At 37.8% G+C, this 17,773-nt stretch overlaps 1 protein-coding gene across 4 annotated transcripts in view; it reads right to left on the bottom strand.

Moving 5' to 3' along the window:
• LAMA1 (laminin subunit alpha 1) overlaps positions 1-17,773 on the bottom strand; it is a 101,739-nt gene that overhangs the window by 61,715 nt on the left and 22,251 nt on the right. For all 4 annotated transcript variants that reach the window (XR_012630127.1, XR_012630126.1, XR_012630129.1 and 1 more), the window contains exons 4-10: positions 12,042-12,284; positions 7,330-7,509; positions 4,323-4,412; positions 3,741-3,858; positions 2,473-2,651; positions 1,303-1,408; positions 644-804 (exon numbers count right to left, since the gene is read on the bottom strand). Coding sequence is in view for 1 of the 4 variants with exons in the window: in XM_074878581.1 (XP_074734682.1) it covers positions 644-804; positions 1,303-1,408; positions 2,473-2,651; positions 3,741-3,858; positions 4,323-4,412; positions 7,330-7,509; positions 12,042-12,284 (1,077 nt within the window). In the remaining 3 variants the exon portion in view is untranslated. The remainder of the gene's footprint in view (positions 1-643; positions 805-1,302; positions 1,409-2,472; positions 2,652-3,740; positions 3,859-4,322; positions 4,413-7,329; positions 7,510-12,041; positions 12,285-17,773) is intronic.

Here is a 17,773-nt window from a genome sequence, read left to right as displayed (position 1 = left end):
CTCTTTAAATATTGACACACAGATTTGTAATAAAGTTCAGCAGAATCTACAGCTGCAAGATATTTGAAGGCATTTGGATATTTACCAGAAAATAAAAGAAGGCTGCAAAACTGCTTTCTAACATTTTTTATGGTTTATACTTTGTAATCAAATCATATCAAACTAAATCATATTTCATACATACATCTAATGCAATTGTTCCAATAGTTCTTTCAAAATGCATGCTGTTTCTTCACACAAAGCAGATGTTATAAACACATCCTTTACAAAAAAATCAGTGACTCTGAAGAGAAGTATAAGCTCTCTCCTAAAACCAAACCCAGCTAGGCATACTGTCATTGTCTCTGTGATTCTCCCTCACACTCACATGGGCATTAATTTTAATGCCAGTCTGGCCCACTAATATAGAAAAAGGTGTATCACTAACATACAGAACTATTTAACATAAATCATCCTGGTTTTCAGTACAGAGAATAGTTAGCAATTTTAAGTTCCAGGTTGTCAGGTGTACAGTTACACCAGGTTACTTCCTGTAAAAGGAGTGATCTCTCCAGTTAATAAAGTAATTTCCCTTATTAAGAAGGAGTTTACAAATCAATCCACAGATTCAATTTTAAACAAAAAATGACAGTTTAATACTCACTTTGCAAAGACAAGGTTCTGTGCATGGATCGTCATTAATGCTACCAATCAGGCTGCAGTTACAACGCAGGCAGTTTGGATAGCCCCGATACCCAAATGCACAACGATCACATTTTTCTCCTGTGTAACCTTCTCTGCATTGACATTGACCTGGCCAAGTCCCTTGAAAATCAAAAACAGAGAAAGAAAGAAATAAAGGCAGGCAGTAGGCTGGATTCAACATGTCTCAGAGAGTGCAAGTAATTTAGTATTCCTTTTTTATTATGCTCCATGTCATATTCCACACAGATACTTGGCATGTCAGTCTCACCATCTATTTTTCATGCTTAGAGTACCAGATGCACAGAAACTGCAGCAAAATGGATTTTGTGACAGCTGTAACAGCATTCATAAACAACAGTGTTAGATCTCAATCCTTCACATTGTTGTACATAGTCAGGACCCACCACCCCCACATAAGAACACACTCAGGGACCTGACATACCTTAAAATCCTAGGAGTATGTTATGCCTCACCTTTTCTTCCTAAATATTTACCACTGTTTTGAAGTGGTACCTAACTGTCAGCCATTCACAAGTAGATAGTGTTCCCTCAAACTTCAATGTCCAGAAATATAGACAGATTCGAGGTTTAGAGAAAAGGCACCTCCTGCTCCCTTACCACGCTGTGAGTCAGAATGGTGCTCATCTTTAACACAGTCAGAACTCAGAGAGCCAAATGGGTCGCAGCCACAGGGATAGCAGGGGTGATCCTCATAGGGAGAAACCTACAAAACAAATGTTCTCTGTCAAATTCTCAAATTATTAACTGGGAAAAGTAAGGTTACATCTGTTTCTTGTCTGGGATCACTGGAACTAATACAAATGAAGACTGAAAAAGCTAATATGCAGCAATAGATCAAGGGACTAGTTCAATTTTAGCAAACAGAAGATCAGGGAATTGCAGCCTAGAAAAAACTTAAATGTGGAAGCAAAATTTGGTCTTCAATAGCACAGACAAAGGCATAGTAACTGCTAATGTCTAGAAACTGAAGCCTAACACATTTAGCATAAATAGACTATTTTTTTTAATGTAACAGCAATTAACCACTGTGATGGTTTGCCAAAGATTATGGAAATGTTTAAGACAAGAATGGATGCTTTCTGCAAAGATACTCTGGTTCAAAGAGGAAGGAAATGAAAGAAATCCTTGGCTCTGTGTTCAGTGGGAGGAGAGATTATCTGTTCATGAAGATTCATTCTGACTTCATGATCTATACATCTTTGAAATACAAGGCAATGTGATTCATATGGCAAGGATTTTATTTTCTTTCTGGGAAAATTTTCCTTTGAGGTGCCTAAGATGTAAAACAAATCAGTAATGACCTCTTGGTACACATTTATTGGCTATGAGCTGATTGAAGACTTTTCTTTGATGGTTCTTACAGCAAGTGAATCGGACAATCTCTGACCCCAATGTTTACTACTTTGGATGACCTGTACCTGCTGTTTAACCATACCTCTACAGACTCACCTTTGCTCTCTGCACCAATTTATGCTGGATTTCTAAAGTACGGCTTTTCCAAAATATGCATGACCCTGCCAATGCAAGACCTTGTGGAGTAAAAATTTAGTTTAGTATGTCTCATTATAGAGAGACCTCTAACACTGCAGGAAGTTCATATTTTTAACTCTGTTAGTCACATCTTAACAAATGTCTTTTGTGGAGTTTAGGTCATTTTTCCAAAGAGTGACACTTGTCAGTAAACTGGAAAGCACACAGGCTCAGACAGCACATGTTCTACAATGATCAAAAAACCCAAACATTAGAATGGTATTTTCAAAATCTTACTTTGTGTGGTCTAAAATATCCAGCAGCACACATTTCACAGTTGATTCCAGTAGTATGCTGAGTACAGTTTAAACACACACCCCCTCCTATATACTGGCCATGAATATCCATGCTCCTTTTCTGATCTGCAATACTCTGATTGTAATAACAATCTTCTGCTTTGTTATGACAGTTGCACTCTGAAAAGGAATGGAAAAGAAATCCATTTATTTACATTGTATAACAGTTCCTATAACACTGACATTTTTCGAAGTGGAAAATGGAAGTAGAAGAGCGTACCAAATCATCTCAAGTGTGCTTTTTTCCCTATAACCATGCAATATGCTTCAGCAGTCTTGATACACTATATTTCTTAGCAAATAAGCACATTTCAAAACCACTGTCACCACTTTAATAGCACTGTTTTTAACAGTATTCCATAGATCCCACTAAGACAATCCTGTCAGGACTGATGTCGATAGTGTTGTGTGCTGTTAGCAATAACTGTTCTTTCATTTTCTGCATTACAGAAGAAAGTCTGCCTAAGTCTTCTCTTATTTGTATTATTAGACAGAAGTCTGAAAAGTCAACAATGCCAGTACACAAGTATAAATGTGATCTAGGTAAGAGGATACTTCAGTCCAAACAGTCATAAACACCTACTTTCCAAAAAGTGACATTAAGTCTCGTGTAAAGACTTCAACTAAAAAGACTACTTTTCTATTTGCAACTGTAAATTTTATCTAATAGGTTCTTAATTCTCTGCAGTTTGTGCTATGCATTAGCGATGTGAAGAGGAAAAAATGCACTAGCTAGCCTTAGCAACACATTTGGCCATACTGGCACAGCTTAAGTCAATCTATCAGGCAATCTGAAATGTAATTGGCCCATAAGGAGTTTCTTTCTTGTTATCAGAACAAAGTTGTTTATCTGACAAAATTTATGATCAATGTAAAAAATTTGCATTTCAAGTAGCTAACAAAATGATTGATGCAAATCTGCTAGTTTTTACAGGAGTGTAATAAATCCTCAAGTGTCTTTGAAAAAGAGACTCTGAAAGCTTTACTACATGACAACTCCACTAGCCAAGGAGTCATATTGGATAGAATATTTAAAACGTTCTTAACAGTTGTGATTAGAAGTAGGTCCTCTACCTTTAAACAATCCCGTGAAGACAGTTAACAGTTTGTGGATTTTTCTTGGGAACTAGTATGATTCTGTATGAAAAGCAACCTCAAAATGAGAAAGTAAGCCTTTATGAAACTATCTAAACCTCTGTGCATACTTACTCTCACATTTGTTCCCTGCAGAAATGGTTCCTGGTCTCCATGGTTTCTGGTGGTAGCCTGGGCAGCACTTGTTACAGCTCTCTCCACACGTGTTGTGTTCACACTGGCACTGCAATTTCTAAGAACAAAGAAAATTCACTTTCTTGAAACATTTTTAATGGATAATTCAATGAATGTTGCCAAAAGTCTGCCTAATATCAGACTTACTCTAAAAAATGTCAAGACCCACAAATATCCTGCAATTAGCATTGGGCTGCTCAACCATGCTATATCAACTATTGCGGAATAGCCTTTCTAGAACAGGAGGCACAAATCTACTTGTGGTGCAAAAGAGACTATTTCTTGTTGTGCCCCTTGAATTGTTTAAATTTAATGCCAAAGAGCATACTTCAAGAAGGGTACATTACCAGACACCCAGATATGCTTGCACAGAAAAGGAAGAAAATGATAGCAAACAATTTGTGTGCATCATATCATAAGACCTCTTTTATCCTCCTCTTTCTCATCCTCAGTAGGCAAAGTCCTTTTTTTTAAATTGGAAAAACTGTTTTGTGAAAATAAATTAATGAGATTAAAGAATACCTTTGTGATTTCATCCAGAGGGCAGCTTCGAGCATGACCATAACAAATACACATACCACCAACAGAGATATCCTTTATTGAATAGTAGTACTACAAAACAACAAAGTTGAAAAGGGGATGAATAAAAGACATTTACATGTATTTACAGCTTTCCCCCAACCCTGGAAAATAAAATACCAGCATTCGACTATTCTGTGACTTGAAAAATAAAATAAATACTTGAAAAGAAAAGAAGCTTTGCATTTTTGCCACTTGGGGAAGCCTTCCATTTTGTGATTATAATTTTTTCCCCGCCATGTTTTTCCTCACTGGTACAAAACAGTAACTGAATTTTAAATTTAAGTAAGCACAGTTCCTCAGCTTCAGGAAAGACCACCAAATGTGACTTCAGCCAAAATTCACTTCTAAAAAAATTAATTTTTTCACCCTATACGAAGTCATGAAGTATAACATATTGCTATGTTTTAATTTCAGTCTGAGGAGTCAGCTTTCTTAAAATGGGAACTCTGCCCCCCATTAAAACCAGTTTGTGCACTCTCTTCCAGACCAATTCTTTGCTACTACTGGGTAGTCAATGTATTATTCTATCCAAATTCTTAGCTTAAAAATTGGTGATACAGCAGAGTCCAATCCATTAATATTGCCAGGTGGTGGGAAAAAGCAACATACATAAGGAAAGGATTTAATTTTCAAGGCAAGGAAGAGGCAGGAAATGACCATCTGGGTTCAGTTACAGCTGCAGTATCAACACGGTTGGCCTGTTTGTATCCTGGGAAGTATTGTACTACAGAGGAATGAAAAAGAAACACTTTTTGAGGATACTTCTAAGGAAAGAGTTCAAGACCCTTAGACCTAACAACCCTACAGTCATCTGGTTCAGGAAAAGGAGGTGGCCCTGGGTGGTCAGACATGCTGACTCCTGGACTGTTATTTCTTTGAAGGATCTTGAAGCTGGAGCAAACTAGCTTCTTTGAGTTCATACTTAATTTTTTATGTTTTTAAATTTTGCCTTATGCTCAGTATTTTAGTGTTGGGGTTTTTTTTTAATATTATGGGCTTGAATTACAAGAAAAATTCAGGGACTTATCATGAACAGTAGGGCCTCAACCATAGAGAAGGAGGTCCAGACTGAGAAAAGGAGGACAAAAGCAGAGCTGTATTTCTCACTGCATTCCCTGCTTCATCTCCTCTGTCTTGTTTTCTTAAAACTCACAGTGTATGGCTCACAGCAGCTGTGTGCAGCTTGAAGCTGAACAAGAGACCAATGCTAATCAAAAGCTACAGACAGAAATAAATAGAACACAGAAATAAAGGTGCTGTTGAAAACTTCATCAGCCCTTTTACAATACTATGTACAAAAACTAAACACAATTGGTATCAATAACTGGATGTAAAGTCTTCAAAAACAATAAAAACACACTCTAGAAAGCTGGAAGTGATTATCTTGGTTGTAGCTGGTTGCACAGTGAGACACAAAGTGAGATAACAGAATTTGGGAACCCTGCCTAATAAAATCCACATCTTCCAAAGATGAAGATGAGTAGTCTTTCATGCAAAACTGCTCAATTAGTGCTAGGTGGGGTAGTACTAAGCTCCAGATTGCACAACTGTGTGTGTTACAAAAGCAATGGCAATACTTGTCCTCAACAGCCTTGTTTCTCAGCTGTATGTTTGTATGCTTCCGTGTCGAGCCTTTCTTTTTAGGGTGTATTTCTTGGTATTACAATACTATCAACAGACCTAAATGTAACCAGCCTGCTTTATGGGAACATCTCACCTGCTCAGGCTGTGCATTAACCATTTCCCTATGGCCAGCAAGGCACAGCTGGAGCAGCTGTCCAATACTCCGTGCTTGCAGTCTCCAGGCTAGCAGTTCCCATATGGGGCAGACAGAAGAAGCAGAACATCCAGATTTTATGCTTTAGAAATGCTGCAGCTGAACAGGCACCTCTATGACTGAGATAAGAGTGGGGCTGCCTTGAAAGTACCCACCAAACCCTGACTAAATTAGAGTTCCTTTCTCCCTTCTGTACCCAGCTATCCAGCCAGACCTCATAAAAGCAGTGTCAATGCACAAGGATTGCCTGTATCAGAGAAGCCACAAATTGCAACAGTCCTGTTGCTGTGCAAGGAGAAGCTGCCTTACAGATGTTCTTCTGTAGAGGCAAAGAGGAAAGAGGAAGGGGAAGAACAAACGTTTCTCATATTCTTCTGTCCTCATCAGAAAGCCTACCTTCATAGAAAAACTTGAAGCCACTGTTGTCCTAAGCTATGGGTCTCAGGCAAATTAAGAAGAGGGTCAAATGGCAGAATACAAAGCAGAAATACTGCAGAAGCTAGTCATTGTAGGTACTGTTATTAGGGGTTTCAATACTGAATTTCTGTTGAGAGCATGAAGAAGTTACCCTAAGTGCTTGGTGCCTCAGTTTCCCCAGTTTCAATATCAAATGTGCAAAGATCAGTTAATACTCTCAAAATTCTATCCAAGTGTTTTACATTATTATTAATTCATGGGCTTTAAAACAATTGATTACAACAGCCTTAAAAAAATGAAAAAAGTCTCATCTGACACCAAAATTCACAATGGCAAGGTTTTCAAATAATTATTTTTATGAATCAAAGCACTGGGTCCTGAAATCCTTGATACATCAGAAAAGGTACTGCAGTTGCATCAAGAGCAACCTCAAGTGACATTTCCATCAGCCAAACTGTATTTTTTATTTTGATGATAAAGCATTATAAACACTGTTCCTAGCATAAATCATTTACACAAACAAATAAAACAAAAAGAAAACAAAAAAACAACCTCTAAAAAGCATTTTTTTCAAAGTTGTTTCTGACAAGGTATTGCTGTTAATAATATCAAAAGGAAAGCAAGAATTATTTAACAACCTATCAAAATAACTCTGTAAATGGCAAGGATCAAATACTGCCTCCTCCTCAAATAGTTCAGAAAAAGCTCTCCCATCTCATCATACTGAACACCATTAATGAACAATCAGCTTACCCTTCTGGTAACAATGGGGTCTAGTTCTTTAGGATCATTATGGCTGAGAGTCATGAGGTCAGCATTAAGAGTTCTAATACGCTGCAGTCGTAGGCGAATGTACCGTGCAGAAGTAAACTCCAAAAGCTTTTGTGAAGGATCATCAGCACTAGGCCTACCGTTGATCAGTGACGTGTGAATCTAGAAAGAGGGACTGGCTTAGTTATAAACATAATTATGATTCATTTGCAACAACAAACATCTTAGTGTGAGAATTAAAAACACAGAACTTAAGCTTGTTTTCCAACAACTCAGGTTGGTGAAGTGTTAAACTACCTGGAATTCTTTTTCCTTTGCCATCCTTTACCTGCAGGTAGAATTCCTGCTTCCTGACTCACACAGTTCTGAAACCACCACTTTCATCTCATCATAGTCTCAAATTTCCTTCGATTTTGTGGAGATAGCATAAAGAGAAAAACAGTACCATAAGCTAGTCCTTAGTTCCCGTGCTCTTCCTTCCTCTCCCTTATTGAGATGGAACATGTAACTCTGGCCATAAGCACAGTTTTGCCCTTACAGACTTCTCCTCTGCAATTTGTAAAGATCCTATTGCAAAACATAATATGGTGCACATGCTCAGCCTGGGGTCATTAATCCTATGCCTTGCTGGGACAGGGCTGCCCAATCAACAAGGAGTACCCAGCGACATGAGAGCACAGTGTAAAGCCACAACAGAGATAACGATTGAAAGCAAGGGGCTGCCACCATAAATCAACCCATCTGGCCTCCACCTTTCTCGCACAATCCCACTTGGCCCCACTAAGATGGCTTTTGGTATTGAGCTGCACAACTTAGTCTGGCAACAGCCCCTTCCTTCTTTCCAAAGCAACTTCGGAACACACAATGATTTAGTCTCATATGACCATGCAGTTCCTGCTCTGTTTTATGAAACAAACTGAAAAATGAGACCCTACAGACCACAAACAAATGTTAAACAGTTCACCTGGTGTCCACAACAAATAAGGGGTCACGCTTTGGGCTTGTCAGCTACATTTTAGAGTGCATGATATATCCTCATTTACGAAAAGTAATTTTGTCTCATATACTACTCTTGAATTCATAGTTTCAACCTTGTCCAGTACTGTTAAATTCTTCCTCTGAAAATATTTCTAATTATTAAAGGTTTTTTTATTATTATTTTTTAAAAATTCTTAATTCTGTAGTGGAGGCTAGGGGCTTCCTAGACAGTAACTGTGTTATTTCAAAGACATACAAACAGACACTGGTAATGGAGTTCACACTCCAACGTTATAATTTTGCCATCTATGGGTTATTACCATTCCTTCTAAATATTCTAATATACTGTGTTCGAAGAATTTCACTTTTCTGATAGCCCATTCAGAAACTATCATCCATTTTCCAACTGCAGAATAACCGTTACGAGACCCAAACCTTTTTCCAGGTCCGATCCTGCAAATTAACATCAGCATATATAATATTCAGCTCTCACAGAAACACAGAGATTTCTTCTAGTCCATTTCCTACCCCAAAGCAGGATTTACTAGACTTTTGTTAGATGTTTCACCAATCTGTTCTTGTTGGCCACTGTTGGTGATAACTCTACAATCCTTCAATCCTATTCCAGCCCTAATCTCTAAACCATATTTTCCTTGTTGCAGTTTCAGACCACTTCATCCATCCTGTCACCAACAGGCAGAACAGATTATTCCTCCTTGTACCCATGTTTTATGCAGCTGAAAGCTGAGAACATGCCCCATGTCAGTCTGTTCTCTCTAGGCAAACTGGCTGCAATGTATTCATGCAGAAGTCATGTTTTCTGATGGGAATTACATTCTCTAGTAATATATACTCTCTCTACTCATGAATAGTGCCTTCAACTGATGAAATGTGAAACATTATTCCCATTTTAATTCTAAAATTATCTACTGGCTTGACCAGTAGAAATTCTGTGATAATACACTATAATTTCTATAGAGACAACAGAAGAATCTTTCCTAGCAGGAAAAGGAAGAAACAGTAGGGATAGAGACTAAGACACTAGGGAAGAAAAAGAATGATTCTCCATGTACATGGCTATATTTGCCTAATATATTGCTTATATGTGGCTTGTATACACCGACATATCTATATCATATATTTTTGCCTTACTTGTCCTCCATAATTCAAGACCATTTCCAAACAACTGTAGCCTTGGAATTCATCATGAGCCCTGACTTCATTATAAATTTCTGGAAGCAGATCTTCAAGCAGTATAAATCAGGTAAACAACAGCACTTGCAGTAGAGCAGCTATACCTTTCAAACCTGTGAAAAATCTAGCAGTCAAACTGGCAAAGTGTCTGATTTGACAAAAAATGTTATTATTAAGTAATACCCACATTTAGACATGTGGCCTTTTTACCCTACCAGTTCTTTCCCACCACAGCACTACAAGCTGACTGCAGAACATTGGGATGCTAAAAAATGCTGGATACAAGGCAGGTACTTATAGAGATCTGCTGATCTGTGGGACTTCCTATAGCCCCATACTTAAGTCCAGTAGGTTGGCCAGAACCAATTACAAAGCACTAAACATACGTATTTTCAAAAGGGTGCCAAGATTCACTAACACAGGTTGTGAGATACCCTGTGCAGTGAATATTCCTGTCTGTTTGCCATTCCATTTATGAAGAAACAGCCTGTCCTTTGTGAATGACAGCTTTTATTCTGGAGTGATGATCAGCTTGAGGGTAGAAAGGCTCTACAGAGGGATCTAGACAGGCTGGATCAATGGGTTGAGGCCAACTGTATGAGATTCAACAAGGCTGAGTGCCAGGTCCTGCACTTGAGTCACAACAACTCCATGAAATGCTACAGGCTTGGGGAAGAGCAGCTGGAAAGCTGACCAGTGGAAAAGGACCTGGGGCTGTTGGTCAACAGCTGGCTGAAGATGAGCCAGCAGTGTGCCCAGGTGGCCAAGAAGGCCAAGAGCATCCTGGCTTGTATCAGAAATATTGTGGCCAGCAGGACTAGAGAAGTGATCGTCCCCCTGTACTCGGCACTGGTGAGGCCGCACCTCGATTACTGTGTTCAGTTTTGGGCCCCTAACTAAAAGAAGGACACTGAGGTGCTGGAGTGTGTCTGAAGAAGAGCAACGAAGCTGGTGAAGGGTCTGGAGCACATGTCTTATGAGGAGCAGCTGAGGGAACTGGGGTTGTTTAGCCTGGAGGAAAGGAGGCTCGGGGGAAACCTTATCACTCTCTACAACTACCTGAAAGGAGGTTGTGGTGAGGTGGGTGTCAGTCTCTTCTCCCAAGTAACAAGCCATAGGACAAGAGGAAATGGCCTCAAGTTGCACCAGGGGAGGTTTAGATTGGATATTAGGAAAAATTTCTTCATCAAAAGGGTTGTAAAGCACTGGAACAGGCTGCTCAGGGAAGTGGTTGAGTCACCATCCCTGGAGGTATTTAAAAGATGTGTAGATGTGGTGCTTAGGGACGTGGTTTAGTGGTGGACTTGGCAGTGTTAGGTTAACGATTGGACTTATGATCTTAAAGGTCTTTTCCAATCCAAATGATTCTATGATTCTATGTAGTACACAGCAATTTAATTCTGTCATTTTTTATGTTTTAATGTTACTGCACTCAGAAAAAAAGCAATGTTCTGGATAGTGTCACCCAATTAATTCTGTATACATCAGGAAAAATAAATGAGAAAAACATGTCACCAAACTGAATCTCTGGCATTCCTGGGTTTGGAGTTGTATGGCCTATCAGACATACATTACAAGAGGTACTGTTCATACACAGTCAACCTAAGGGTTTTCTGTTTAATTGTGTGGAGACAGGTTAAGTTTCTTTGTCTGTTCCATCTGATCTGTGGGGTATATGCTTACATCACTGAAATAAACATTTGATTAAATCGAATGGGACTTGATGTTACTGAATTTCATTGTTTTTTTCTTGCTGAAACAGTTTTAAGTTCACGTGAAAGTGTGACACACTTTAGCCCTTAGCTGAATACACTCCAGTCTTTTTTTAACCAAGAAATAAAAACATATTGGCTTCTATTAAGCATTCTCCATGGCATAACGCTGCATTTATTATCACCCTCTTACATTATACCATACAGAATAGAATAACCGCTGGTTTTAATGTATCATTTCATTATGTGGCTGCCTCTGTGTAATAAATTACACAAGTACCATGAATAGAGTTTGTTAAAAGAAAGAACAATCAGCAGTGAGACTGCACAACTCGTAGGTCTTTTAATTATGCTTCATCCCTGAAACAATGCCAAGGCTTGTTTAGGAGTTCCAGCTGTGCCGAGCACTTCAACAGTGTTTGCAGCTTTATCTCACACAACCAGGTGTTCCTAACACAGGGGTTTTTCTTTATTAAATGAAAAACCTGGCAAAACATAGAGCCTCTGTTATAGTCTTTCAGGATAAAGCAACTAATAATTCACAGCTAATAGCTACCATCAAATTATGTGAAGAGAGAGAACAAAGAGTTTAGTAACAGGAATACGGAGAGTCAAAGACATGTTTCAGCTCAACATTTTAAAGTTTGCTATACTGGTACATGATGTAAAGATAGTTATCATTAAAGAAGAATAACAGATCATCTGGTAGTGCTGAGGGTTGATGAAGTCTGTAACTGTAATTCAAATGTTTTCAAATTGCTATCAGTCCATGTTCTTACTCACAAACCGCAAATGCAAAAACAAACATACCTCTCCATGTTCCAGGGGAACTAGTCTGGAATAATAGGAGGTGCAGATCACTTCATCGTCTCTCTTGTAAGTTGGTGGCCCAATTCTTGGCGTAATATTATAACGAGTTAAACATTCGGTATCGCTAATTGCATAGTACTGCCATGGTCTGAACTCTGTGCCATCTATGGAGCGTTCCAAAATCCAGTTTCCAGGTCGTGGAGCATTAGCAGCTTTGATGATGACATATGCAACTTGAAAGACCTAAAAAAATACAAGAAAATGTTAACACTTCATGCTGTAAAAGACCACTAAAACCCAATTGGGTACTTACTAAATTCAAACTTTAAAAGCAGTATATGGTTTGCCTGGGGAAAGGGTAGAATTTGGTATAGTTAACTGGATAAAATTTTTGCACAAACTTTTGACAAAAGGCCAGTCTAATGTTTTACTAGCAGAAATATGTATATTTTTTTTGTCAAAACTCTGAATATTACAACAAAACATTTTATGTGACTAAAAAAACCCAATGTATTCAGTGCATCATTCTGTGTTAATGTAATAGCTAAAATCTACATCTACACTGTACATTTCAGGATTACTTGGGTATAACATTCTTTCTATGGGCAATGTGCTATTTAGCTTTTCTGAACCACTGAGGGCTTCAAAGAAGTGTGTTGGGTTTTTTTTCAAAACAGCTGCAGCCCAAACAACTCTTTGTTTCACATTTTAGCTGGGAGCTTAATCCTCTCAGTAATAGCATTTCTGATAAGCTTTTTACACCCTATATTAAAGATCTGTGCATTCCATTTTCATTCTGTGTTATTTAAGCATAAGACTATTTACAGACATTGCTGAAAATACACAGAGACAACTAATGTGAATGTGACAAATATAAGCATGATAATCGTATTTAAGAATAGTAACTCTTTTAAGATGTGCACTCTCTAATCTACACAGGTATCTTGACTATATTTTTAACAATCCTGGGTCCAGAGTGAAATCCTTATCTACATAACAGCACTGTTCAGCACTTCTCTGAGCAGGCAGGGCAGTAACAAAGTTTATATCACCTTTTAAATGACCTTGTCACAGCAGCTAGATAACCTGCACCGGCCCCCAACTAGCTATGGTATTAGACACTAACACTGACATGCACTTTCTGCAAAGCTACAATCTTCTTCCTTACCTCATACCTACTATATCACCTCACTTTAAAAGGCTGTCTTTGCAAATTGATAAGATTTCTATATAGGAGTTTAATGTCTTACATGCACTAAAGTATCAAGCCACATTTAAATTAAAGAAAAATGCCACATTTTTCAGCCATCTCAGAGGTATGTATTCTCACTCGAGCAGACTGCCTGGCTGATATAATCACCATAATTCCTGTCTGCATGTACAGTATTAATACTGTGTTGTGCTCCAATGTGGCCAAAATCAGTTCTTTCAGACATTTTAAATTTACAATTTTTTTAGGATTTTTTTTTCTTTTTGCAATACAGATTAAATACAGAGCAGGAATAGCACTTGCCACATAAAAGCAAAGTTTGATTTTGTCAAAAGGGGTAATAAACACACAGAGATAAACAGTGACTGCATTGTGTGTGCAATTCAGGAAACTAATTTTGAAACAAAACATTCTTTAAGTGAACAGAGCTTTGCTTAGGAGATCTTGCAGACATGAGAAGGAAAAAAAATTGGTGATACTTATCTTCAAATGACTTACTAGATTTAATACCTTAAAGTCAAACTATCTCAGTTTTGATATGATAAACATGATATTCACTTGGTCTCATTTTCTTTTCAGGCACTCCAGTTTTATCCTTTGAAACATGAAGTACGTACAAACAGAAAATTTCCAGTTGATTCAATGAATATGAAAATCTACACAAATTGGGAATTTTATTTACTGATTTATATGACATTTCAGCAATGCAAGCAGAAGTAAACAAAAAGAGAAGCCAGATCACTGTTTAGTCACTGCCTTACAGTCTTAGCAATAAAATTTCTCTGTGAATGCCCTGTTGTTCAGCACAATCTTAAAATTTGATCAAAGTGAATACCAAGAATTATAATCCAGCTTCCATGAAGAAAAAAGCCCCTTTTAAATAAGACTTACATCATGCCAACAAGCTCCAACTGAAAAAAATGCTAAAACGCATGCTTTTAAAGGGAAAAGAACAGAATTCAGGCAGACTCCAAGTCAAGCAACTGTATTCTCTACGTACAACCTGGATTTCGTGGATTCCGTTAGCCGTAGTTGAGTTGTATACCTGTTTCACACTCGGTTATGCACAAGCAGAATTCAGTACTCCTAATCTGAAGACAGTAGTATGTGACAAGAGTCACTTTTATGAGTATTTTCTCCATCACAGAAGAGAACTGCAGAAAAGTGTTAAAACTAGGGAAGTTTTATTGACGGAGCTTAGGAACTGCTCCAAGTTCCTTTGAAGTCAATTATCTCTCTCAAATGCATAAAAGAGGCAAGACTGGAACCCCTATTTTTTTCCAGTGCCATGGCAGAAATTTTTCCTCAAAAACTCTTATACATCTTTTATTTATTTATTTTTCCTCTCTGCTTGCTGTCATCAACTAAACTACTTCCCTACTTATTACACAGTTGGCTGAACAACAAATGATCTACTTTTGATTACATTGAGATTTTTCAAGACCCATTATAGTCTGCAGCTGATGTAGCTAGTTTTAAATCCAGTTCCAACTAGTAACAATGAGCAATCCTTCATCACAAACTAACTGCAGCCACTACTGCAGAAATAAAAGACATTCGCAAGAGTATGTAAGTTAAATTTATTTTAAATATCAAGTTTCTTGGTGAGGGGGGAATGAAGAGAAAAGCCAGTTAAAGATAAAAAATTTTTCAGCAACTGTGCACACACTCAATGCACAATTCAATAAATTTAATCTTTTCAAGTCAATGTTTTTCCAGAAAAACAGCAGCCACGTTTGGTACTCAAGCATCTAGGGATTGATTTTTCCAGCATGCCTACAGTTCATCAACAGCTGAAATGAAGATATTTGACACTATAAACCTAAAAGAGACATTCGAAAATAAGTGAATGGTTCTATAAACATTTAAGTATGCACAGTGTAGAAAACCATTGTCTTCTTTTCCCCCAGACCCACGCAACTCTCTTCCATTTACATACATAGACCATAGGTACCCCAAAATACTTCATAGGTAAATCACAGGATAATGAATATCAGCAACACCAGGAAAATTTGTCAGTCCCTGAAATAACATAGGTTAAATATCGAAATGAAAGGATTTTGTATAAGTGTTCCTGCAGTCAAGAAGTCGCAAGACAACCCATCAATATGAGTTATATTCTCAGGGATTATGTTCCCAAGCAAGGGAAGAAAGATGGAGGAAGGGATTTCCCAGTGTCTGCAGATGAAGATATTTTAAGGAATGTCAGCAGGCAGGGGTTTCACAGACCTCATACCCCACAGCCTCTGCAACCCAAACCAGATCTGAACCAGGAACTCCATGTAACACAAGCTGATTTTCCAGTATCCTTAAAGCACTTCTTTACAGATTTTTACTTTTAAATTCAGGTTTGAACATCACCGAAGGCAGTTTCTTACTACTTTTCACATCCATTCAGCGTCCACTGACCAGCCACATGATAAACTTGAGCTGTGTGGCAAGAGCTAATGATTTGTACACTTTAATTTGACTGTATAGCTTTCCCAGAACTCATTTCCTCATTGAGCTACAAGGGTAAAAAGGGCAAGTCAAAGCAAGTTAGCAATTCCCAAGCAGCCATAGATTAAAAGTGTCATTTTACAGGCATTTCAATCCCTATTGTAAAGACCAGCCAAATAAACTTGTACTGAAGAACCTCTTCTTCATAGCAGCAATACCAACATAACAAGTCACTTCTGCTTTATTTCGCCTTTCTAAAGACCTTGTTTCCCTGAATGTATATCCATCAACACCAAGCGCATTATTCTTGAAACAGATTTATCAATGAACTCTTCATTCATCAGGAAGTTTTGCATATTTTTTTTGCTCAAGACTGTAAACTCAGCCAGCAGTGGCCATGCAACAGATGCTAGCCAAAAGTCCCCATTTCCAAGGGCACGGTCAGCGCTCTACAACCCACAACACAGATGCATGCCCCGGCAAGCACAGTTTTCCTGGTAGTCATTTTAGATAATAACTCCCAGTTATACTTTCCAATTTACACAAATGGAGACAACAATAAGGAAGATTCTGGTTTTTCGTATCTATGAGTATTTGAGCCCCAGATTCCAAAAGTGAAAAATTAAAGATGAGTCCCAACACATTTTTCCTTTTCTAAATTTCAGAAAAGTTTAAGCTGCTAAGACCAGAGGTACCAACTGCTACTTCAAACAAAATAGCATGACAAGTCCTGTAGTGAAAATGTTTATTACAACTAACATTAGTCCACATTTTATGTGAAACTGCAAAATCCCTTCTGTTCGGTGCTGTCAACACATACAAACCTGGTTACCAGAAAAGCCTCTTGCTCAGATTTTGTTTTACTGTCCAAAAAGTCTGAAATTATTCTGTGCAAACTGTCAAAGAGTAGAAGACTACATGAAGAGATACTCTGAGTAACAGTCTATATCATTCACAGAAATGTCTTTCTAAGGAATAAAGATGGCTTCAGGCTCTTACTAGAGATTGTGAGGCCTAGCAATTGCTTGTGACATTTTGCTCTGAGGAGTCTCTGATACTAAAAGTGCAAAATAAATTAAATCCAATAGAATTTCTAGTCTCCTGAATTATCTTTTCTTCAGGATTTTGATTCATTATGTTCAATCATTGTTTTGGAATAGAAGAAAAATTAATTTTACTCAAGAAGTGTATTGTAAGAATGTACAGATGAGCACCCTGAATCTTGCATTATTAGTTTTACAAAGCCACAAAAGGCTTTTAAGGCAGCTTGCCATGTACAGTAAATTAACATTGGTCCAGTGAAGTCAACAGAATAATATCTTTTCACATCAGCAAGGGATTTGTCCTTACAGAAATCTCTTCTTGCCAATTGATTTCAAGATAAAGGCTCTGTACAAATCATTTTATAATATTTGCATTCTTTTTAACTTTCTAATGGCAGAAACTACAAATTACTCTTACATCAGTGTCTGAGTGTTAATCCAGTTCTCATGAAACAATTCATGAGCTATGACTTAATCAGAAGTGGAGAGGTTTTCTCAACCTGATACTTGGGTCTTCCAAGAACAACTGATCTTGCTTTACAATTCAAGAACCTTGTGATATATAAACTCGTGCCTTTCTGATATGCCTAGTACAAAGTACCCTTAAATACCTTTAGAAGTCTGAAGCACGGTAATAAAACTGAGGGAAGTATTCTTCATTTAATGGTGTGACAGAGAAATATTTTACAGCTGGCCCAAGCACACTGCTGACATTTATAATAGTCAGCATTTACTTTAATTCATTATAATTTCACAAAGTAGCTGTTCAGAGGAGTCAAATTCAGGCAAAAAATGCTGTTTTTATCTAAAACTGCTAATGTGCATTTTGTTTCTGTAGAATTGCCAGTGTAAGAAGCTCAAGGTCATAAATCAAATCTTGGTATCTTGTGCATCAATACTACACCTCATTGCTAAACTACTCTTTCCCCAGTTCTGGATCTCTGCCATACCTTTAATGGAAAGGGGGAAGGAAGAAAAAAAAAAAAAAGGAAAGACTATCATACATCTGAGTCCTGGAATAACTGAAAAGCACACCAGAA

The sequence above is a fragment of the Strix uralensis genome, chromosome 1, assembly GCF_047716275.1.
Source record: "Strix uralensis isolate ZFMK-TIS-50842 chromosome 1, bStrUra1, whole genome shotgun sequence".
Taxonomy (NCBI): domain Eukaryota; kingdom Metazoa; phylum Chordata; class Aves; order Strigiformes; family Strigidae; genus Strix; species Strix uralensis.
This window is presented reverse-complemented; position numbering and strand designations above follow the sequence as displayed.